General features: G+C 42.6%; 1 protein-coding gene across 2 annotated transcripts; it reads left to right on the top strand.

Moving 5' to 3' along the window:
* Positions 1-3,162: 3,162 nt before the first annotated feature.
* Positions 3,163-22,302, top strand: Mtch2 (mitochondrial carrier 2). Of its 2 annotated transcripts, none has more exons than XM_050124285.1 (13): positions 3,163-3,310; positions 5,420-5,504; positions 5,655-5,761; positions 8,986-9,012; positions 9,190-9,252; positions 10,289-10,346; positions 10,776-10,827; positions 11,744-11,803; positions 14,410-14,503; positions 16,033-16,080; positions 17,462-17,529; positions 19,937-20,012; positions 22,094-22,302. In XM_050124285.1, the coding sequence occupies exons 6-13, from the start codon at positions 10,301-10,303 to the stop codon at positions 22,178-22,180; spliced, it is 531 nt and encodes a 176-aa protein (XP_049980242.1). In that variant the 5' UTR covers positions 3,163-3,310; positions 5,420-5,504; positions 5,655-5,761; positions 8,986-9,012; positions 9,190-9,252; positions 10,289-10,300; the 3' UTR covers positions 22,181-22,302. The 2 variants fall into 2 exon arrangements, with proteins under 2 accessions (XP_049980242.1, XP_049980241.1); XM_050124284.1 differs by having other exon boundaries at positions 3,165-3,332.
* The last annotated feature ends 2,439 nt before the right edge of the window (positions 22,303-24,741 follow it).

Here is a 24,741-nt window from a genome sequence, read left to right as displayed (position 1 = left end):
GTTCCTGATTCATGAAAGAGTCTGCGAGACATTCTGCAGGACATGGCAGATAGTGACTGAACTGTCTTTGAAATTTCCTGCTCCATGGAAATGTCTCTGGATACTATGGACCTGTAGGCTGAAGATGGATGCCCCAACGGTACAGAGGAACTTTGGGTGACTGTCCAGGCAGCAAGATGTCTCTGTCATTTCTAGAGTTTTGTAAGTTGCTTATTTCTTGTTTACTTAGGTAATATTATATCCTTCTGGAGTCTTTGATGGAGCTGAAGAATGGCTAGATAGTTATAGTTTTCCTTAGTTATGATAAGATAAAATATAAATATTGTAACTGTAATTCTTGCTTGATAACTGTTTTGTTATATATAATTTTACTATGTTAAAGTTAAAGCCTTTCTTTTTTGTTTAAACAGAAAAAGGGGAAATGATGGAGGAGGGTTATCTGTCTATGTGTTACTCTCATTGGTTAATAAAAAATACTGCCTTGGCTTTTTGATAGAGCAGGATTTAGATAGGTGGAGTAGACAGAAAAGAATGCTGGGAGAAAGAAAGCATAGTTGGTCAGACACTATGGAGCCAGCCACCAAGTCAGACATGCTGAATCTTTTCCAGTAAGCCACCACTTTGTGGTGCTATACAGATTATTAGAAATGGGTTAAGCAAAATGTGAGAATTAGCCAATAAGAGACTGAAACTAATGGGCCAGGCAGTGTTTAAATGAATACAAAATACAATTTGTGTGCTGTTATTTCGGGTATAAAGCTAACCATGCGGGAGCCGGGTGGGACAAAAAGCAGGCCTGCCTGCAGCTCTCCACTACAACAGTGCTAGTCAGGTTCTCTCTCCCTTCCTATCACTTCTGACTGCTCACAGCTTGACTATAAGTTATTAAGTCATCCATCTTAGGGTCACCACACTCAACTCTCATCAGGGATTACTATTCATATCATATCTTTACCAATGGCCCATTTGAATTGTGCTCTTCTCTTACCCATAATTCTAACTTTAGTTCCCTCCCCTTTTTCAGTCTTCCCAAAACTTTATGCACAGTTTTTACCATGAACCATTGAATAATGTTGTGAAACAGTCTCAGCTTTCCAGCCATTCAGCCCTGTGATACTCTCTGAGCCTCTCATGCCTCAAACGCAAATAGGACAGAAATAGTGGATTTTCATTTTGCACCACCAAGGCACAAATCCCCTTACTAGATTACTTCTCTGGTTCTAACTGTTGTTCTTTTTTAAAAAATGCTGCAAGATCCCCTCGGCAGTAGGCAGCAGAAATGCTGTAGGTCCCAAATGGTGGTAGCCGGCCAGGCCATGTGGCGGCAGACAGTGGGCCCCAGGCAGAGATGGCTGCTGGTCCCTGAGCAGTGGCTGGTCCCAGGCAGGGAGACACATGGCGGGTGGGCAGAAGACAGAAACATGGATAGACACAACATGCAGGGTGAGGTTGAAGTTTATTCAGGGGGTTATGGAGGAGGAAGGGTGAAGGGGGGACAGAGAGAGAGGGGAAGGGGGGGAGAGAGGGGGGAGGAGAGAGAGAGAGAAACAGAGAGAGAGAGAGAGAGAAGAGGAGAAAGAGACAGAGAAGGGGGGAAGCAGAGAAGTGGGGAGAGAGGCAGAAGCGAAGCTGCCTCTCCGAGAGGAAGATGGAAAAGAGAGAGAACTCAGGCCGGAAGCTGAAGATCAGTCTGCCTCAGCAGATGGGGGAGGGAGTGGGCGTGGCTTGTCTCTTAAAGGGACCAATACCATAACACTAACATTGAGAAATATCTATGTTTAGTTTAAAAACAACTCGTAAGTAACTTATAATTCTAAAAGCTACTATTTTACTATTACATTTTGATGTGTGTGCCAGGCTAGGTTGACATTCCTTTATTCATTCCTTCAGATAATGTTAAGAAGTGGATTATTACTATACTCATTGGCCTGAAAGTCTTAAAGAGGTGATATGACCCGTGTAAGGTCACAGTTACAAACTGGCAGAGGTAGACTGTGAACCAGGCCCTTCGAACTTCAAAGCCTATGTGACTGACCTACAAGCTGCTTTCTAATATCAACTGGTTTTGTGTGAATAGAGAGCTGTACTAACTTCAACCAAGTTTTCAAAAAACTCCATAGACACAGTTTCACTTAATGTTCGTAAGAAGGTAAATTAGTTGTGTTGTCCATGGATTTAGATACAAAGAAAGATAAATAACACGTGGACGCAAAAGAAAAGCCAGATTCCACACGCAGTTTTCTCGGCTCCTCATTCTCTGCATTACACACGGCCTGGACGAGGTGATGTCCAACACGGGGCAAAAGTGCAGGGAGCAGCAACACCTTTTCCCCGTTTTACTTCTAATAGCTTGGATAGCATGATGGGCACTGAAATATTTGTTCATCTGGTAATAAATATTGAGTACCGTAAGGCTCTGGAAATAAAATTCTGAACAAAGGCCATCTGGGTTCCTAAATCAGAGTTTGACACTGTCAACAGGCAAAGCCAATTCCCCAGTGACAGGTGCCATAATGCAACAGGTAGGAAACGCGGGTAAAGTGAATTTAGAGTAGTCAGAGAAGACAAAAAAATATGACATTGTCTCATCATGTAACCCCGGATTACCCAGAATTCACTCTGTAGACTGGGTTAGCCTTGAACGCACACGTCCGTCTGCCTCTGCCTCCCAAATACTGAATTAAGGGCCTGCGACACTACATCTGACCCTTGGGGAGCATATGTAGTTGCTGTTGCTTTGTTTTTTCCAGTATTGAGGACTGAGCCTAGGGACTCTGTGAAATGCTGGGAAGTGCTCTACCACAGAGCTAGTGATAAATGCAAAAACAGGAATCCGCAGAACTCACTGTTGGCCATTGAGACAGGACAACTCTAACGGAAAACACCCACTGAACCAAGCCTGAGAGCCGACGAGGTGTTTTCCTCATGACCTTGCCTTGGCCGCCAGGGTCATCCCCCCCCCCCCCCACCACTCGCTCCTTCCGGACACTTCCGGCCTGCGCAAGCGCAGACGGAATGGCCTGTCCTAGAGGCGCGCGGAGCCCGCTCCGGCACGCATGCGCGCCCCGCCCCTGGCGCCCCCTCGCGAGCGCCTGCCGTTTCTTTGGGCGGGACCGTGGGCGGGGCCTGAGCGGGCGGCGCGCCGCGGGCGGGCCAGTGAAGCCGGCGCCTCCGACACGTGATCTGGAACCGGCTGTGCCGCTTGGTGACTCGGTCTGTCCGTCCGTCCGTCCGCGGGTGCCATCATGGCGGACGCGGCCAGTCAGGTGCTCCTGGGCTCCGGTCTCACCATCCTGTCCCAGCCGCTCATGTACGTGAAAGTGCTCATCCAGGTATGAGTCGTCGCCCTGCCCTTCCCGGTCAGCGTCCTGTCGGGTCGCCGCCTCGGCGTCCCAGGCCTTGCCCCTCCGGCGAGGCGCTGCTGCCCTTTCCACCGTCAGGGACAACTTCCACGGCCTCGCGGCCCCTGTGGGAAACACCCCGAGGCTCGCTCCGGGCGGGCCCGCTCCCGCTCCGCGGCCAACTGCCACCCTGCCCTTCCTTGCCTTGGCTCTTCTCAACTTTGTTTTCCTTCTCTGAGGTTGATCAGGTCGATAGCCACCGAGGGTTTCCCTGTCGCCCCTCTGAAACTGACATTCACCTCGCCTCCTCCACTCCTTCTCAAACTCGAGACGTGAGCTACTCAGTACAAATGTGAAATTCTAGGAAAGCCAACATCGTGTTGTTTTTATTCGCTTTTTTTTCTGTTCTGCTGTTTCTACTTCTGTTCCGTTCAGAGATTTTAACACCAGATACCCGGATATACACAAGGATCTCATTGAGAAGTAATAGTGAAGTCAGATTTCCTAAGGATCCATTGAGCGCTTTCACAGCCGCCGGTGTGGTTCATGACAATGAAAATCACGTTGGTTAGAGCTGGCAATCAGTTCTGTTTAGTGAGTTTAAACGTAATATCAAACGCCTCCCTTTAGCTTACTTTCTGATCTGCTGGTTATTACATGATATTCTATATTCATGGATAAAGAAACCTACTTTTAGCTGGTGACCGTATTTTCAGTTGCTGTTCTAACTTTCCCCGTTTTGAGCAGGCCGTTTTCTAAGCATTTATTGAGAGTTGACATACTCACCCCATGCCTTGTGTTACCGAAGGTAGCAGGCCTTAGAATCTTTGTCCTAACTATTTACCGTTCTGAAAAAACATGCAGAATGGACCTCATTTTTTCAATTGTTACTCATACAAATTATTGCCAAGTTGATTGATGGATGTTCAGTTTTTAGTGTACAAGTTGAACCCTCTTTGTCTAAAGCAGAGGCACATTTGGGCTACACTGCATTTTGCAGTACAAACTCTAAAGTAGTTCTCAAAAGGGCAGTGTTTTCTAGTGACATTTAGTGCTCTTACAATTTGCTATCCTAAAGTCTGATTTCACAATATCTGTGTGTTGCCAAGTATCTCAGGGGGTTAGTGAAATTCCCAAATACTGTTTTAAAATTCACAAGGTAGCTTTTCAGTGAGCTCAGAGGGGGAGAATTAGCAACAGATGAAGGAATTGCAACAATAGAATCCAAACTCTCCTACTGGGTTTTTTTCTCAAGTATCCGTTTGGCACTACAAGTCCAGAATTTATTGTGTAAATAAAATGACAATCATTAATTTTTATGACTTTCTGTGTATTGCTAATGAGACTGTACATTTAATATGGACCTAGCATGCAATTATTTTCGTAAGTGAATTACCTAACTGTATGCATTTGCCTTTGTTGTCTAGTTAACCATAGAGGCAGGCAGTTGATGCTGGCTCAGTGGATATTTTCTTATTTTATTCAAATATAAAAAATGTAAAGCTGGGTGGTGGTGGCGCACTCCTTTAATCCCAGCCCTTGGGAGACAGAGACAGGTGGATCTTTGAGTTCAAGACCATCCTGGTCTACAGAGCTAGTTCCAGGACAGCCAGGGCTACACGGAGAAACTCTGTCTCCAAAAATCAAAAAGGAAGAAAAAAATTGTAAAAGTATTTGTTAGCCTTATCGATAAACTAGACTTTCCTGACACAATGGTTTCCTTGTTCTATTTTCAGTTTGATAATCTATCTTAGGTTCATGGTTTACTCTGTAGATTTCAACTCAAAGGGCAACTTGGAGTTTATTGAACCTAGTCCTAATCTATACAACAGGACAAAAGAGTAATAAGGGCGGTACTTCAACGAAGCCTTAAGAAATATAAACTGCATTTTTTTTATTTCTAAAAACTATGGAGCTAAAGGTAGTTTGTTGATAGAGATGGGGCATAAGGATGGACGTGGAGTTCACTTTCAGCACCAAACACAAAAGAATTTGAGCCTGATTTTCTTTTTAAGACCTTGCAGCCAGAATATTCCTGGGGATTTGCTTAGTGTTGATATATTCCTTTGTTTTTAAAGGTGGGATATGAGCCTCTTCCTCCAACAATAGGACGAAATATTTTTGGGCGACAAGTATGTCAGCTTCCTGGTCTCTTTTGTTATGGTAGGTGCCTTTGATTTATTTGGGAAGGATGACATTGAAGACGGATGGGCTGGAGTGACTGAAGGAAACTATGCAGAAGGGCTGCTGCCTTGAGATTTCTTGTAGCTATGTTTTTGGACTAGAACCTAAAGCTCTGACTTTTGTTCTTAGCTCAGCACATTGCAAGCATCGATGGGAGGCGTGGGTTGTTCAGAGGCTTAACTCCAAGACTGTGTTCGGGAGTCCTTGGAACTGTGGTCCACGGTAAAGTCTTACAGGTAAGAAGAAGTCAATGTTCTCATACCTTTTAGTTGCCTTTTGTGCACAATTTATTCCACTGATTTCAAAGATAAACTGACATTTTTTTCTCTTAATTGATTAATTGGTTAACTGATTGAATGAAGACAGGATTTCTCTGCGAAGCATAGACTGGCCTCAGAACTTGCTTAGTAGCCTCAGCTGGCCTTGAATTTGATTCTGCCTTCTGAGTGGTTGCCCACGAGTCTGCTTTGAAAACATGTTCTTGAAATGCCCACTCTTCCCCCATGAAACAAAGGAAATTTGTGCAATTAAAGTCATTGACTTTGATATATGTGACCTTCTTCCTTTAAAACCGGTTCTGAATAGAAAGTACTTCTGTTCACCTAGACAGTTTGACTTTTTATTATTATTACTTACTTAGTTATTGTAAGGGAAGAAATCTGAGTAAAACACACTTTTTTTCCTGGAGTTACCTTTTACATTGCTAGTATTACTCAGTGACACATTTCCTATTCAAAATATTGAAAAGTAAAGAAGCAAGAGCTGCTGCTAGGCATAGTGGATTGTGTTGTAACCCTAGCATTTAGGAGGTGGGGGAAGAAGAATCAGGGAATTCAAAGCCAGCCTCAGTTACATCCTGAGTTATAGGCCAGCCTGGGTTGCATAAGACATTGTCTCAAAAAGAAAGCATAGTTGAGGTGGCTCAGCAGTTGAAGATGTCATGATGACTTGAATCTGATTCCCAGAGATGACATGATGGAAGGCAAAAACTGACTTCGGCAAGTTTTCTTCCGATTTTTTGTATGTATGTGTGGTAGACAAACACGGATAATTTAAAAAAAAAGTTTAAAAAAGAAAAATGAACATAACAGCTGAGATTCAGATTGGTGGTAGGTGCTGACATAGCCTGTCCAAGGCTCTGGTTTAATCTCCAGCACCTGGAAAAGGGGAACTTACCAGAAAAAGAATCTACACACAAGGTCAGGGATGGTGGCAGTGTGGTTCATGGCTATTTGGATGCTTGCCTCACTAGTTATATATTTCTGCTTTTGTTCACTCTTCTGTGTATTTCAGAGTTTGTGTTGTTGTTGGGTTTAGTTTTGTCTGTGTGTGATGTGTATGCATGTTTCTCAGTGTGTGTGCACATATTTGAGCAAATGAGTCGCTGTACACATGCAAAGGTCAAAGAACACCCTCTAGTGTGAGTCTTTACTTTCCATCTTGTTTGAACACCAGGCTAGCTAGCCCATAGGGTCTTGGGGTTCTGTTTCGGCCTCCCACCTTTCTGTAGGAACACAAAGATTACAGATGAAGGGAAACTTTACATGGTTTACATGGGTTCTTGGGAGCCTAACTCAGGTTCTTATGTTTATGCAGTAAAGATTTTACCTAGCGAGATGTCTCCCTAACCTTGTATATGTGTTACATGACATATTAAAAAGTCTTTTTCTTCATTGTATGACTTTTTTATTTACTTTGAGACAGGGTTTTGCTAAGTAAACCAGGCTGACCTTGAATTCCCAGAGATCCCTCTGCCTCCCGAGTGCTGGGAGTAAAGGCGTATACCACCACCGCCCTACTTGCAGGATATTTTCAAAAGGACATGTTCCCAGTCTGTAGGGGGAAAGTGTTTTTAACAAAATCTCAATTGCTCAGTTTTACCAACAGAGACTTGGGAGCCAGATGTGGGGGTGAAAGCCTGGTAGCTCAGAGAGGCAGAGAAAGCACCCAGCTGACCGTCCTCCTCAGCCATCTCAAACCTCTCCTCAAACTCAGTGTCCCTCCCTTCTACCTCCTATGCCTCTCTGTCCACCGTCCTGACTCCTTGTTACTCTCTGTTTTTTCTTTTTCACTTCCTGTCATCTGGTAGTTTGCTCTGCCTCTTGATCTCTGTATGGTTGGCTTTATTTAATCTTGTTTACAATATTCAATCAGAAAGCTCTTGGATTAAAGGTATGTGCTAAGGTTGAGCCACACCACAGCTAAAAACAGGTTTTTCCAGTAAATAACAAAATCTTGGGGTTTGCAGTCTGATCAAATATTCTACAACTGAAAAGCCCATACCCTTGATTTCCTGGGCCTTCTGCCCATTCTTGCAGGCATCTTCCAAGAGTCTTGTGCAGCTTCATCTATTGGCATTGTTGCCTACTCTGTTCCCTAAGCCACAGTCGGCTGGGAAGACCCTAGGGTAGTCAGTATCAGTGGCTGTCAGGAGTCTGTGTTGTACAGACCTAGGTGATGAGGAGACTTCTTTGGGGAGGGTAGGGGAGTAGAGGTTAAATTAATTCTTTTTGCTAAAGAAAGTATTGCATGTTTTTTATCTGATAAGACTAAAATAAAACTCAGGTTTGTTCTCCCAAGCCTAAGCCCAGCACTTGGAAGTTGGAGGGAGGAGTAAGAGTTCAATTCAAGGTCATTATTAGCTATGAGACCTGTCTCTAACAAAGAGAGAGAAAGAGGCAAAGAAAATAGAAAAGCTGTTTGTCACCTACTAAACGTGTGTTCTCTAGCCCATTTTGTATTGTCTTTCTCCCCTCCCCACCAAGAGCTCACTATGTAGCCCTGTCTTGGAAGTCGCTGTGTTGACTGCCTGTCTCTGCCTCCTGAGTGCTTTCTCTATTTCTAAAATATACCAGAAGCCATATTTCCTCTTGCGGTATAATCGGGGATTTTCTAATAGTCACGTGCTCTTCTCCAGATGAGAAAACTGTCTTGCTCATTTTAGAAGCAGTCACATACAGAAGAGAGTGGGGCGATGGTGACACTCTGGTATGGTGGTAAAGGCGTACTCCACCACAGCCCGGCCTATAATAAATAAATCTTTTCAAAAAAAAAAAAAATGAGAGCGAACTGGGCACACCTTTAATCTCTGTGAGTTCAAGGCCAGCCTGGTCTAGAAGAGCTAGTTCCAGGACAGGCTCCAAAGCTACAGAGAAACCCTGTCTCAAAAAACCAAAAAAAAAAAAGAGAGAGAGAGAGAAGAAAAAAACATTTTCAAACCAGGCATATGATAGGCGCTGGCCTATGATGCCAAGGGGGAAAAAAGTTTTTAGGAGCGTTTGCTTCAGATGTTCAACTTTGCAGTAATACCACCTTAGAGATAGTTATTTCCAGTCGATTAATGTGAGGTAGAAATTGGGAAGACCGCAAAAGAAAATCAGTGCTTTTCATTTTCTGTCATTGCCTTCTAACAGGATACATTAATAACTCTAATTATTACTTGTTTCTATTTTTTCTGTAGCATTACCAAGAGTGCGAGAAACCCGAGGTACGTTGGTGCTGTTCTCTATGTGAGCCCCTGTCTCTGGCACATTCCTGTTGTCTCTTTATAGGAGAAAAACCAGGCCTTTTTCTTTCATCTCAGTGGCTGGTGGCTTATGGGGTAGCCATGGGTTTGAAGATTTCTATTTAAAATCATCAAGATTTCTGTCTTTTTTATTTCCAGGAGTTAGGACCTGGAAATGTACAAAAGGAATGCTCGTCCTCCTTTGACCAAGTTATCAAAGAGGTAAGAAATAAATTTACCCCTTGTTGTTGAACCAGGATCATGACTTCTGCTTTTCCAGGTCTGTTCCCAGTTTAAATTGAGCTTTCCTGTCTAATAACCCAAAAGAAGAACATGGCCTGCTGTTGGGAACAGGTGTAGCTTCCTCTGTAGTTAAGACTGAGGCAGTTTTTACATTTGTTCTTTTATTGGGGGAGGGTATTTTGCTTGCTTGTATGCATGCCTGGTACCTGCAGAGGCCAATGGGATAGTTTTTGGAACTGGTGTTGCAGAAGGTTGGGAGCTGCCATGTGGGTGCTGGGAGCCAAATCTGAAACAATAACCAGTATTCTTTACCACTGAGCTGTCTCTCCAGCCCCAAATTCTATTTTGTTATTTATTTTAAAAATCAATTTTCTAGCCCAGGGTGACCTTAAACTCACAATCCTTCTGCCTCAGCTTCTCCCCCATATGGGATCGCAGGAATACACCACCATGTCCAGCTTTGAAAGCCAGACCTGATGGCTCAGGCCTGTAGTCCCAGTATTTTGGGAGGTTGAAGCAGGAGGAGCAAAACTCTAAGGCCTGCTTGGTCTACAGAGTAAAATCAAGGCCAGCCCAAACAACTTAGTGAGACAGATATTGTATGAAAAAAGTATTAAGAGGGTCAGGGATATAGCTTGTTGGTAGAGCACTTACTTACATAGTATGTGTGAGGCCCTGGGTCTAATTCCCACTACTGCCAAATGAGTGAATGAATCCAACTCTGGTAAGTTTATTCAAACAGGTAACCCTCTCTCTTCTCTATGGGGTTGGGGAAAATAAGTCTCTTTTTCGGGGAGATTTCAGAAAGTTACTACAACAGAAAGTTGAAATCCATGAAAGGTATAACGAAATGATAAAATATTAGGTTAATCCATTGGAGCATACTTCCTGACTCCAAAACAGGAAAGCTTTGGCACCTAGTCCTTTGCCCTATACTGAGTGTCCACCTACATTCCTTACCGGAATACGAATATCATTTATTTAGATTTCAGAAGTGTGTTTTGATTGTTTCTAGACAACTCGAGAGATGATTGCTCGTTCTGCTGCTACCCTCATTACACATCCCTTCCACGGTATGTTTGCAGTTGGTGGCATAAAATAATCTCATTGTTCTACATATTTCTTTATCTTGGTGTGGGCATTGACTGCAAGGCTCTGCCTTCATATTTTTGTTCACCTGCTTTGCTGTCTTCTTCCAGATAGTGAAGTGTCTTTAGATGAAAAAAACTTTTAGGGTTACCAAAATAATCTCAACATAGTTGGTGGGTTTTTCTTTAATTCAAGAATTTGTTTTGCATTTATTTTGGCAGTGGAGGGGCAGGCGTTCTACAGCATTTATGTGGAGGTCAGAGGACAATTGGGAATCCGTTTTCTCCTTCTACAACTTGGTTTCTGAGGATCAAACACGGGTTGAGGGGCTTGTCAGCAGCCGTCTTTACTGGCTAAGCAGCCTCCCTAACTCTCAACACAGTTCTTAAAACAGTCTTGTCTCTGTTCTACAGTGATCACTCTGAGAACTATGGTACAGTTCATTGGCAGAGAGTCCAAGTACTGGTAAGTGTTTGGGGTTTGTTTTTCTTCTTTTTTATATGTGTGTTTGCCTGCTTGTTTGTATGTGTGTCATGTGCAGTCGGTTCAGTGCCTGTTAATGCCAGAAGTGTCGGATCTTCTGGAACTGGAGTTAGAGATGGTTTTGAGCCCCCATTTCCGCTGGGACCTGAACCTGGGTCCTGCAAGAGCAGCAAATGTATTCTGAACTGCATACACTACATCTTTCACAGTCTTTTTGGTTTGCTTTGGTTTTTTAAAACAGGGTTTTTCTCTGTAGCATTGGCTGTCCTGGAACTCGCTCTGTAGACCAGGCTGGCCTCAGACTCATAGATATCCACCTGCCTCTGCCTCCAAAGTGCGGAGATTAAAGGTGTGTGCCACCATCATCCAGCTATCCCTTCCTTCATAGTTAATTGCTTCACTTTTTTTTGTTAAATGTGTATAGGTGTTTTGCCTTCTTGTGTGTCTGTGCACCGCATGCATGTCCGGTGCCCACAGAGGCCAGAAGAGAACACCAGATCCTCTGAGACTTGAGTTAGACAGAAGGTTGTGAGCTACCATGTGGATGCTGGGAATTGAACCAGGTCCACTGGAAGAGCGCCCAGTGCTCTTAACAACTGAGTCATCTCTCCAGCCCCAGTAGCTTTATTTTCTAATAGAATCTAACTTTTTACAAGAGTGAACCAGTGCTAGAAATTTTTGATGAAAATTGACTTTGTCAAAAGTAATTATTAGCCAGGTGTTATGGGGTATACCTGTGATCTCAGTCACTTCGGAAAGTGCAGGCAGGAGTTCAGGGTCAGCCTCAACATAATAAATTTAGGCTGCCTTGGGCTCAGTGAAACCCTGCTGGGGGTGGGGGTGAAATTCCCTTCTCAAAACTCAAATCTCTGTGTCCTTTACCTTTATCGTTACCTAGCGGGCTGTGTGACTCCATATTAACCATCTACCGGGAAGAAGGCATTGTAGGATTTTTTGCGTGAGTAAATGTTGTTTTTTTCCTGTTAATCATTTTTGTGTTAGTAGAAAAGCTTTCTTGACAATAAGGGCAATGAGTCTTTAATTTTGAGGGAAAAAAAATGTTCTCTCGGGGTTTATGTTAAGCTCTTTACAGACCTCTACTGACTTATATTTTATATGCTTAAAATAAGGATTTTTTTTTTAGACAAGGTCTCTTATAGCCCAGTCTGACCTCAGACTGAATTAGGATGACTTTGAACTCCTGATCCTCCTATACCTCTACCTGTGGGTGCATGTGTGGAAGTCAGAGGACAACTTGAGAGAATCAGTTTTATCTTTTAATGCCTGGATTTCAGGAATTAAACTTGGGATGTCAGCCTTGGTGACAAAAGCCCTTACTTGCACCAGGCCTTGCTTTTTTTGTTTTGTTTTTGAGATAGTGTCTCAAGCTCACAGAGATCTACCTGCCTCTGCTTTCCAAGTACTAACTTTAAAGGTGTTCAGCACTATGTCAAACTTGTTTGTTTTTATGATGATAAGTTCCTTTATAATACAGTTATTAAAGGGGAATACTAATTTTTGAAAGATGGAAAAAAAGTCATAGCATGTATTTTTATTACTCTAGAATAAGCATTTGCAAGGCTTGACTTTGGAAAGTTTAAACTACTGTGCTTGACTAACAGAAACTGACCGTGGGCAATGAAATGGTCCTCTTACGTTTCAGCGTCTCCATAATTTAGTTGATGCTAAAAATCAAAAACATGCTCTACCACTGAGCTGAGCCCCAGATTTCTTTTTCTTTTCTTTTGTTTGATTGTTATTTTGTATGTATGGATGTTTTGGTTACATGTATGTACAGAGGCCACCATGTGAGGAAGCCAGAATATGGTGTCAGAGCCTCTGGTCTTGAGTCACACATGGTTGTTGTGAGTCTCTATGGAGCTGCTAGGGGGTCAAACCTGGGCTCCTCTGGGTGAGACAACTCACCAGACCCTAAATTTATTCCATTTTTTGAGTATTTTTTTAATTTTTGAGTATTCTGACAAATAGAAAAGACAGTTTATCATTAGTCTCATTTTAAAATGTTATTTGTATGTGTGAGTGTACACACAAGCACAAGTGGGTCTGTGTCAGCAGAGAGAATCAGATAGATCCTTTGAACTCGAGGTGGAGGCCGTTGTAAGCCATCGTGTAGGTGTTGGGAACTAAACCAGGGTCTTAGGCGAGTGTGGGCAGACTTTTCTTTCCAACTTATCAGTTCCCACATAACCAAGGGACACTTGATTATAAATGCTAACTTAATATTAACTCTTATAACTTAATTGAACCCATTTCTATTAATTACATTCTGCCACCTGATGTTACCTCTTGTACATCATGTACCTCCTGTTTCTTCCCTATGTTTCTCTGGTGACTCCTGACTCCACCCTTCCCAGTATTCTCTCTGCCCCTAAAATCCTGCCTAGCTATTGGCCAATCAGTTTTTCATAGCCATGAGAGCAGCACATTTTCACAGTGTACAGAAGGGTTATTACACAGCAGACAAGAGCAGTAAGTGCTCTGAACCACTGAGCCACCTCTCCAGCCAGCACCAGTTTCATTTTAAAAGCGTTGAGGAGCCTGCAATGTACCTGAGTTTGTAGTATATTTGCCTAGCATATGAAAAGCTTTAGGTTCAGTCTCTAGCACAATAAAACTGGACATACTGGACTATATATGCCTATAATCCTGGCATTCAAGAGGAAGGGATAAGAGGATCAGAAGTTCAAGGTTATCCTTGTATACATAGCAAGTTTGAGGCCAGCCTACATGAAAAACTTGTGTTTCCTGTGTTTGATTGACCTAATTTGAGTGACACTGGGAATATTACCTTGCAGATGGAAGCGCTGAGTTTGAATGCCAGTTCTATCATTTAAAAACACTGCCATGCAGCAAATGGATGCCTTAAATTCTTGAATTTTTTTTTTTTAAAGACATGGTTTCATGTGCTCCAGTCTGGCCTAAAACTTTATGTAAAGGAGAGGATTACCTTGAACTTCTCTCCTCCTGCCTCTTTCTACTGAGTGCTGGAGATACATGCATGGGCTATTACCCCCAGTTTGTATAATACTGGGGAATCAAACTTAGGGTCTCGTGCTTCAAGCTCTCTTATCAACTGAGCAGTATCCCTAGCCTCTGGAAACATGCTTTTGATATTTCTCTCTGTTTGGATCATTCTCACTGTTTGTTTATTTGTTATTGTTGTTTTTCCCCCTTCATCTTTTGCCCTGCCAAATTTGAGTATCAAATAGTTTAGTAAAACAGTGTTATAAATCTCCTCTGCAAAGCACCTTGCAAGTCTTTGGCTCTTCCTGTTATGGTTACTAATAGTAAAGCGTGCTGTTGGCTAATTCATAAAGGGTTATAGCTGACCTGTATTCTAAAAGTGGGAACAAAAGCCATTACAGGTCAGCATTAGTACAGCTGTTAACCAGATTGAACTTGGAATGAGGGCTACGTTCTGGGGTTTGCTGTTCAGTCCCCTAGAATGTTTTTAAATGTCTTAGCTTTCGAGATGTGTTTATACTAAGTAGATGTCTGTTTTACTGATCATAGTTTTTTCCTGCTTACTATGTCTTCATATAGGGGTCTAATTCCTCGCCTCATAGGTGACGTCATTTCCTTGTGGCTCTGTAACTCACTGGCTTATCTCATCAATACCTATGCACTGGACAGTGGGGTAGGTTATAATCTTGGTAAGATATGCTGGTGAGGGCTTTTTTTGTATTCACCTGGCAGTCATTGTAGCTGTGAGTAAGATGGCAGTTTGGTATGTGCCAAACAGAACATTACATAGTAAAAAAGATCATTTGAGTTTATAAAGACTTACATGCTATTTCCTATAGAGGGTACCCGTGGATCTAGCCCTGATATTGTTAGGACTTTGAGACTTTTTGTTTTTGTTTTTCCGATACCTAATTTTAGAGCATACAATATAAGGAGAATAGTTGTTTGTTGTGTTTTGGGGTTTACCACATCTTCTGGGGTATTGAAGGAGCTCCTAGAAATCTCTGTCTCAGAGGTTTTGAGGGTTTGAATTATCTTCCAAATATTGAGGCTGGTACATTTCTTCCTACATCATCCTAGTGTGATAGGAATTTGCCAGTAGTTATTGATGAGAATGATCAATTTGGGGGAAAAAAAATTTCAAAGACAAGATTTTTCTGGCTGTCCTGGAACTAACTCTGTAGACCAGGCTGGCCTTGAACTCACAGAGATCCGCCTGTTTCTGCCTCCTAAATACTGGGACTAAAGGCGTGCGCCACTACTGCCTGACTGTTTATTTATTTATTTATTTTAGTATTTTAAGATATATTTATTTTAGCTGGGCAGTGATGGACACCTTTAATCCAAGCACTTGTGAGGCAGGTGGATTTCTGTGAGTTCGAGGCCAGCCTGGTCTACAGAGTGACAGCCAAAGATACACAGAAAAACCTTGTCTCAAAAAAAAAAATTTATTTTATGTATATTGTGCCCTATCTACATAAACTCCTGCATGCCAGAAGAGAGTATCAGATCCCATTATAGATGGCTGTGAACCGCCATGTGCTTACTGGGAGTTGAACTTGGGACCTCTGGAAGAGTTGCCAGTACTCTTAACCACTGAGCCATCTCTCCAACCCCTGGAAATCTTTTGAAAGGGTATCCCTATGTCAGTCATCTTGACTGCCAGTTTTTTGTTAAAATGGGATCTGACTCTGACTTGCCTGAACTAATATAGACAAGACTGGCCTTGAGATCCACTTATATGTACCTCTCAAATGCTACGTACAAGGCATGCACCACCATGCCCAGCCTTGGCTGGAGGCAGAGGCAGGCAGATGTCCATGAGCTCAAGGCCAGCCTGATCTACAAGAGCTAGTTCCAGGACAGCTAGGGCTGTTAGAGAAATCCCATCTTAAAAAACAAAAACAAAAAGAAGTTATTATATTCAGTGTTGTGCCTGCGTGTATGCACCAGTTCTCATTATGGATGGTTGCAAACCACCATGTGGTTGCTGAGAATTGAACTCAGAACATCTAAAAGAGCAGTCAGTGCCCTTAACTGCTGAGCCATCTCTCCAGCCCCTGACTGCCACTTTTTTATATTCATCATAGATACTTTGTTTTTATTAAACTTCATTTTCAAACTGTCATACTCTTGTGAGTTTTAACTTACTATCAGCTCTGTGTGTGAGTCATTCTAATAAAAGCTCTTTTCCTATTTTAGGTCTCTACCATGAATGAAATGAAAAGTTATTCCCAAGCTGTCACAGGAGTGAGTTTCTTAATCCTCTGAATTTTCTAGGAACAGTTTGTTTGGTGGTGGTGGTTGTTTAAGTATGGCCTGTATGACCAGTGTTTTAAAGCTGCCAGCCACCTCCCTGGAAATGTCCGTCACATGGTTCCTGTGTCGGAGGTGGTGGAGACTACAGTTGCCCTCTCATGGTGGCTTTTACTTGCCCCATGTGTTTGGTATTGCTTAGCTTTCATGGGGGAGTGGGGCAGCTACGCATTGTGCCCTTCACATCTCACTTAGAGAACTGAACGCTCTGCCTACATTGATTTGGGATGTGGGAACTGCACATGTGCCAAAGCATGCATGTGGAGGGAGGGAGGAGGAGGGAGGGAGACTTGTGGGTGCCAGTTCTGAGGACTGAGCTCAGGTCCATCCGTGTTGGCAACTTTGACTGTAACTGAGCCATCTCATCTCGCCTGCCTTGTAAAACTGCTTCAGCCTCCCGTGCAGTTAGGTAGCTGACACTCATCACACAGCTGAAAATGGGATCTGCAGTAGTTCCCATTGGCTTTGAGAGGGTGCGTTCCTGCCACCCAGCTCCCAGCCACTGGCTAGCTCTACCGGAAATAACACACAAATTGTATTCTTTTAAACACTGCCTGGGCCATTTCTATTAATGTGTGTAGCACCACAAGGCAGTAGCTTATCGAGAAGGATTCTAGCCTACGTCCATCCTGGGTCAGAGCTTCATCCGGTCTGCCCCAGAGAGGAGAGGAAATGGCGTCTCAGCTCACTTCCTCTTCTTCCCAGCATTCTGTTCTGTTTACTCCACCCACCTCAAGGCTGGCCTATCAAATGGGCCAAGGCAGTTTCTTTATTAGCCAATGACCTTCCTCCATCAGGTGCTCATCTTCTTTTCAGGGGTACTTTGAAATACTTTATTTGTATTAGTTTAAAACTTTTTCTCAGCCGGGCTGTGGTGGCACATGCCTTTTATTCCAGCACTTGGGAGGCAGATGCCCTGGCAGATCTCTGTGAGTTCAAGGCCAACCTGGTCCACAAGAGCTAGTTCCAGAACAGCTAGGGCGAAACCTTTCTCGGACCCCCCCCCCCCCAAAAAAAAAGGCACAACTTTTTCTCCTAAGTAAGCAGTTTACTTTCACTTGAATGAGACCTCAATCATAGAATAAGAAGATTGTTTTGGCCTTTTGATAAATTTTGGATATATAAGTACATTGTGGCAAAAAAAAAAAAAGTGCCTCTGGGCTCAAAACTATATAAAAGCATTCCAGGGCTCTGCGAGCTCAGGACTACTGTTGGAATATTTGAGCAGTATTAGCACCAGGCCTTCAAGGAGAGAGGGGAGCAATGAAGATTGAGAATGGTTTGGTAACTCAGCTGTTTTCTTGCTGTCTTACAGTTCTTTGCCAGTATGTTGACATACCCCTTTGTGCTTGTATCTAATCTTATGGCTGTCAACAACTGTGGGTAAGTGCTTTTTGGGTTTTTGGCTGGTGCATGTGGAAGCCAGAAGTTGATGTGTGGTGTTTTCATTCTAATTACAAAATAGGGTGTCTCACTGAACCCAGAGCTCAGTTGAGCTGGTCTAGTTAGACAACCTGCCATGGGAATCATCTGCCCCTGCCTACTAAGTGCGGCTTATAGGGGTTGTACACTATGCAATCTTATCTGTTGAGTGGGTGTGGCATATCCAAACCTAATTCTAGGACTTGCACAACCAGTGTTTTACCCTCTGAGCCTTCTCCTCAGTCATGATTTTGTCTTCATTTTTGCAATCATGGAGGATAGAAACCAAGGCCTCACTTGTGCTAGGCATATATACTCCACCAGTTAGTTGCAGACCCAGTCCCCTACTTTGCATTTCTTAGTTTGGTAATTTGCCCCCTCGACCCCATATGACTGGGATTATAGATGGTTGTAAGCCACCATATGGGTGCTGGGAATTGAAGCTGCACCCTCTGCAAGAGCAGCAAATGCTCTTAACTGATGAGTGTATGTATGCCTGTCTGTAGGGGTTTGTGTAAAGTATGGCCGGGTGGTGGTGGCGCACACCTTTAATCCCAGCACTCAGGAGGCAGAGGCAGGTGGATCTCTCTGAGTTTGAGGCCAGCCTGGTCTGCAAGATCAAGTTCTAGGACAGGATCCAAAGCTACAGAGAAACCCTGTTTCAAAAAACAAACAAAAATTCTGAAGTGTGTATGTGTGTGCATACATGATATGCATTGATTACATTGTGTGCATTCGTTGTGTAGGGTACATGTATGTACTTGTGGAGTTCAGAGATTAACCTCAAATATCATTCTGCAGGTGCCATCTACCTTGTTTTTTAGATAGGTTCTCTCATTGGTCGGCTTAGAACTCTCAGATTCATCTAGATTGGTTGGGCAGTAAGCCCCAGGGAGTTGCTTGTCTCCACAAGTCTCACACTGGAGTATGTTAGAGAACACCATTGATTTTCAGTTCCAGATGTCAAGTGACTCCACCACATTGGCAAATATTTTGCTTCTAGAATTAACTCGAAACTCTGTTCCTTAGCTATGGTAGCATGTGCTGTAATCCTAGTACTTGGGAGGTGAAGGCAAGATCAGGTATTCAAAGCTCAGCTTAGATGCATAGCAAGTTTAAGGCCATGAGATCCTGTGTCAGGAAAACAAAACAGGCTAGAAAGATGGCTCAGCAGTTAAGAGCACATGCTACTCTTCCAGAGGACCAGAGCTCGGTTCTCAGCACCCATGTCTGGTGACTCACCTTTTCCTAGAACTCTAGCTCCAGGGAATCTGACATCCTGTCCTCATCTCTGTGGGCACCCATACACAAATGAGCACAAACATGCTCACCTATTCATAAATAAAATCTTGAAAAAGGAAACCTAAAACCATTCTGATATAATATCTGACTTAATGTGTCATTTAGACATGTTATTGTTTTCAAACAAAAATTGAAATAGCTCCATGGAATTTTTAGCCAAATTTGTTTTCTGATTTTTAGAGCAATCTCCGAGTTTTAGCTTAGCACATGCTTTAAAATGAGTTATAGCTGGTCCTGGCAGTGAGCATCTTTAATCCTAACATTCAGGAGGCAGAGTAAGTAGATCTGTGAGTTTGAGGCCATATCAGTCAGAGCCTGTAACTCCAGATCCATGGGTTCTGGGATCCTCTTCTGGCCTCAGACACCACACAAACACATGGTGCAAAGACATTCGTGTAGGCAAAACGACATAGACATAATTTTTCTTTTCTTTCTTTTTTTTTTTTTTTGAGCTAGTTAGGAAGTGGTTGGATTATATTCAGATAGGAGAGTGTGGTCAGCAGTGTTTATATCTGCTATCATAGCTTGATTTTTTTTATGAAGAAAGCTCATTTAAAAATCCATTTTCCCTGATGGTCAGTCATATGGTTGTTCATTCATCCACTCTTAGAAATCTAAATGTATCACAAAATAAAACCAAGTCACAATTCTGAGGAAGAGTTGAGTAGGGATGAGGGGTATTGAAAGAGATGGAAGGGAAATGAGAGGAGTAAGGGAACTAAGTGGTGGTGCACGCCTTTAAGCCTAGCACTTGACAGGCACATCTCTGAGTTCAAGGCCAGCCTGGCCTACAGAGTAAGTTCCAGAACAGCCAGGGCAACACAGAAACCCTGACTCAGAAGGAAAAAGAAGGGGTGAGGGAGAATAATAATAGAATACAAGAATATATACTAAACATACATAGTATATACAAGTTTGTTTGTTGACTTAAACCTGCTTTATGATGGGTGGTCTTTTCCTCTGGTGTAATTGTCTTATTAAAACTATCTCAGGGAACCTATGATGGAAATTTTTGCCAAAAAGTTCCTTGAAAATGTTTGTAAGTAACTAATGTTTTCAATTTCAGGCTTGCTGGTGGATGTCCTCCTTACTCCCCAATATATACTTCTTGGATAGATTGCTGGTGCATGCTACAAAAAGCGGTATTTTTATCTCTCATTTTGTTTTTGGTCTCTTAAATGATGTGTCTTGAATTCTGATATTAACTCATTCTTTAACTGCTATTCAGTAACTTTACAGTGTTGTGTGTGTCCCTCGAGCATAAGCGTGGTACCTAAAAACGACGTTGTAGTAAAGAAGTACAAACTCCTACATGTCGACCACAAGCCATCTGAGTCACAATAGCCTGATTTCCAACTTAACCTTTATTTTTTTTAAAGATTTATTTATTATGTTTACAACATTCTGCCTCGATGTATGCCCGCACACCAGAGAAGGGCGCCAGATCTCAGTACAGATAGTTGTGAGCCACCATGTGGTTGCTGGGAATTGAACTCAGGACCTCTGGAAGAGCAGTCAGTGCTCGCTCTTAACCTCTGAGCCATCTCTCCAGCCCCCAACTTAACCTTTATTGTTGGAGCTGTGGGACCCAGGACCTCACACAGACTAAACAGAAGCCCAGCAAACTTGCTTTTCTGTAACTATTCAGAACATCTTATATACTTTTTCCCCCACATTTGGATATGAAGACTGAAAATAAGACATTACTTATTTATTAGACAAAATTTTGTCAGATACTGACAGAACTAGTTGCTTGCTTCCTGTTTTGTTAGTAGATGACGTTGTCAATGCTATAGTTTATAGTTATTGGTGACGGTTATATCACTGACCAAACATTTTTGATACCTCTAGACATAGTTGTATGAGGAACTAAGATAATGGATGGGCTGTCCACTGGCTTTAGCATGGGAATCACTTAAAAGGGCCATCAGTTTACAGATGGTTCTGCGTGGCCTGCACTTTTTAGAATTGCAGAGAAGGGTATGAAGAAGCTCTTTGCTGCATTACTTGAGATCCCAGGGTATGGATGAGAATGGCTCTGTTCACAGAACTTGGGCTCCCCCAGACTGGACTCCGAATGAAAAGGTCCAGTTGTTGCTATGGTTACTTTTGCTCACCGTTCATGCCAATTGAATTCAGGCTAGAATCCTTGGATGGCTTCAGTATAAATTTACACAAATGTTGTTGTTTTCTTCTAAGTTTTTTCCTTTCTTGTTTTCATTTGTATATCTTTATTATTTTGTTGTTTTCACTTTCTGACGTGCTGGGGATCAACCCAGAAACTTCCAAATAATAGGCAAGAAGAGCTCTGCCAATATACTACATTCTCATAACTGTTGTTCATTTTCTTTTTGTGGTGTTGGTTATTGAATCTGGAGTCTTAATCATGTGGGAAACACCACTGAACTACACTGCCAGCTCTTCTCCAGACCAGATCCTACTGGGGTCTTTGGGGTTTTGTTTGTTTGTTTGTTGTTTTGTTTTGCTTTTTTGAGATAGGGTTTTTCTGTGTAACAGTGCTGGCTGTCCTGAAACTGTTTTGTAGACCAGACTTGCTTCAGACTCACTGAGATCTTCCTGCCTCTGCCTCCAGAATACTGGAATTAAAGGCGTGTCCAACCACCGCCCAGCAAGATCTTACTGCTTTTATAGGACAGTCTCCTAGTGCAGTCCCATTTCTAACTAGTGCCCTTTTGTAGGAGGAAAGAACATAGAAAATGGATTGCCAGAAGTTGCCGGACAAACCTTATCTGGGAAACCATTAATCCTATATGTGCTTAGGAAAACATCAAACTGTATTAGTCATTTACAATGTATCAGATAGCATACCAAGCACTTCCCATAACATTTTCAAACTAGCCCTGTGAAGATTGACGCCGTTCTCTATGCTGCTGTTTTACATATGAAAAAGTTGGTGCTAAGAGAAACTTAATATTCTGGGCAGTGGTGGTGCATGCAATCCCAGTATTTGGGAGGCAGATCTCTGAGTTCAAGGCCAGCCTGGTTTACATAGAGAGTTCTAAGACAACCAGAGCTACATGGTGAAACCCTGTCTCAAAAAACAACAACAAAAAGGAGCTTATTGAAAGTTCTGTAACACAGTCACTTGGCCATACTGATGGTCCAAGTTCTGTTAGTCATTTCAGTCACACCTAGAAATGTGTCCAGTGTGAGTGCTTTCGTCTTCATGCTAGACTTTATTTCTGTTTCTTTTCTTTTCCAGGGAAACATAAGCCGAGGAAACAGTTTGTTTTTCCGGAAGGTCCCCTTTGGGAAGACTTACTGTTGTGACCTGAGGATGTTAATTTGAAGATGTGGAGCAGGGACAGTGACATTTCTATAGTCCCAATGCACAGAATTATGGGAGAGAATGTTGATTTCTATACAATGTGGCGCACTTTTTTAATAATCATTTAATCTTGGGAAAATGGAGGTGATTGGTGTCTGCCTTTTTTGTTCTTTTTCCTAGCACAATATCATTTACCACTGGTGTTCCCTATTAGTTATTTGAAATGGGACTTTTTTTTTCCTCCAAATTTGTGTTTTAAACAAAAAATAGAAGTATATTTCTAAAGGAACAAGCAGGTTGTCCTGTGGATTTAAGTCTCAGGTTAGGGCTTTGTCAAACGAAGAATAGAATTCCGGTAAGAAAGAAATGATTCTATAAAAGTTGAGAAAATTAAGAAGTCACACATACCATGTGGGAGTTTATGAGTTTCCCTGAGTGCATAGATGCTAGAAAGTCAGCAGCAGCCCCCAGTCCACCTCCCACCCGGCTTCTGGGCAGTTGACCTATCTAATCTCAGTGCTGCTGAGTTACTGTAGCAGGTTGCTGTGGAAGTCTTCACACCTTCACTCTGGAAGAGAACATCCTCAGCACCAGTTAAACAGGTTTGAGCAAGCTTTGGGAAGGAAATGGGATGGCCTTTCACTCTACAGAAGCTCTTGATTTCCTGTAACACAAGAAGCAAATACTGCAACACTATAGCCCCCAAGTGCTCAGAACCCACCAACCCCTAAGGTCCTAAGGTTTGTCTTCACTACATTCCCTTCTGCTCCTAACGTGACTAGTGTGGTTTTCATTTCTGATGACACCCTTGAAAAGTGCATTTGTAACTCTTATCTGGTGATCTGGACCACGTGGTTCCTAGGCTGTTGCCCAGCTCGCATGTCATACCTTCATACCCTCAGCTGGGCATGTTAAAAACACTTGCTGCAGGAAAATCACTTTCAAAGGAAGATTTTTCAACACAAGCATAAAGCTTCTATTTACTCAGGCCTTTTAACAGCAGGTTAAATGCTCCTAAGAAGAGAAAGCCTAAACTGTTGCTTGTTAAGTAATTCACTGGTACTTTGCCAAATGAATAAGCACTGAATTTGCTGCTTTTAGACTTCTATCAATGTGGCCAAGGCCATGATGTTAGGTAGCATAGGCATGCAGGGTCTTCTCCCACTCAGGGTTTAGTGATACTCCTGAAGCTCATGAGTAGCTTAGCTTGAACTGTCTTTGTCAAAAGTACTTTGTCTCAAAAGTAATGTAAATTTTACATTCTATTCAATATTATATGCATCTGTTCTAATATAAAAAGTGTTTTGCATTACCTACTCTTTTCTCCCAAAAAACGTCAAGTAAAGATGATGTAGGAAAATGCACTGTTTATCCTGTGGCTTCTGTGCACATACCCTGTATTCTGAGAACCTGTCTGACTGTTGAAGGTCAGTCCACCACCAGGGGGCAGCAGGACTTTGGTCTTACCTGTACATTTTGACCTGAATTCAACATGTTCTAAGATTGCTCAGCAAAAATGAGTCTCATATATAGGCTCTATAGGTTGAGGAATGACTTTGTGGTGAGCAATTATCTGACAGGAACAAGTGCCTGGTTTCTATCTGTGTGGTCATAAAAATGGGGGCAGTGATACAAACCTGAAAACCTGGGGAGTACAGGCAGGAAGAGGTTCAGGAGTTCACAATCACCCTCCATTACATAGCAAGTGTGAGGCTAAACCAAACTACATCAAAATACTATCTCAAAAAACAAATACTAGCTGGACATGGTAGCACAGGATTTTAGCCCAAGCACTTGGAAGGCAGAGGCAGTCAGATCTACATAGGTAAGCTGAAAGACAACCAAGGTTCCATAGTGAGACCGTGTCAAAAAAACAAATAGTTCGGTCATCTCACAGCTTAATTCAGCTGTGGGTTCTGCTAGGGAATAATCCCTTTGGTCTGTCATAAAATCTATTAAAACTTTAACATAAAATTCTGAAGTTTAGCAGTGCATGCTTACTTGCACCTATAATTCTGATAATTTGGAACATTGACGCAGAGCACATCATGAGCTTGAGGGTGGCCTGGATTACATAGACCCTGCCTAAAATAAAACATTAATGATTCCTTGTGCCTGAAATGCCAATGCTCAAAAGACTATGGCAGAATAGTGTTCCTGGATTCTCACACCATCTCTGAAAACAAAACAGCCTGGAAAGACTGTTTCAGAGGCCTGGAGGGCTCTGTTCTAAAACAAGCTCTGTAGCTCCTTCCATCTCAGTCCCCCAGGTCTGGAATCACAGTCAGGGGCCACAGCTGGCTCAAAACTGACCTAGTTTAACTGACATTCTTGCTATGTAGTCTGTCCTATGTAGTCTCCCATTTGCTGAGATTTCAAGTATGAAACACTGCTCACATAGTTCATTGGGCTTTCTAGAAAAATGAGCTGGAGTAGACCGGAGAGACCTCAGCAGTTAAGACTCACTATTGCAGGGGACCTCAATTCACTTTGCAGCACTCACTGGGTGACTCACAACTATCTGTAGCTCCAGTTCCAGAGGGCCCAGCATTGTTCTGCTCTCTGTGAACACCTACACTCAT

Source organism: Alexandromys fortis, unplaced genomic scaffold, assembly GCF_014885135.2.
Source record: "Alexandromys fortis isolate MF-2015 unplaced genomic scaffold, M_Fortis_MF-2015_v1.1 scaffold_222, whole genome shotgun sequence".
Taxonomy (NCBI): domain Eukaryota; kingdom Metazoa; phylum Chordata; class Mammalia; order Rodentia; family Cricetidae; genus Alexandromys; species Alexandromys fortis.
The sequence above is the reverse complement of the archived record's forward strand: the minus strand, read 5'-3'. Positions and strand labels throughout refer to the sequence as shown.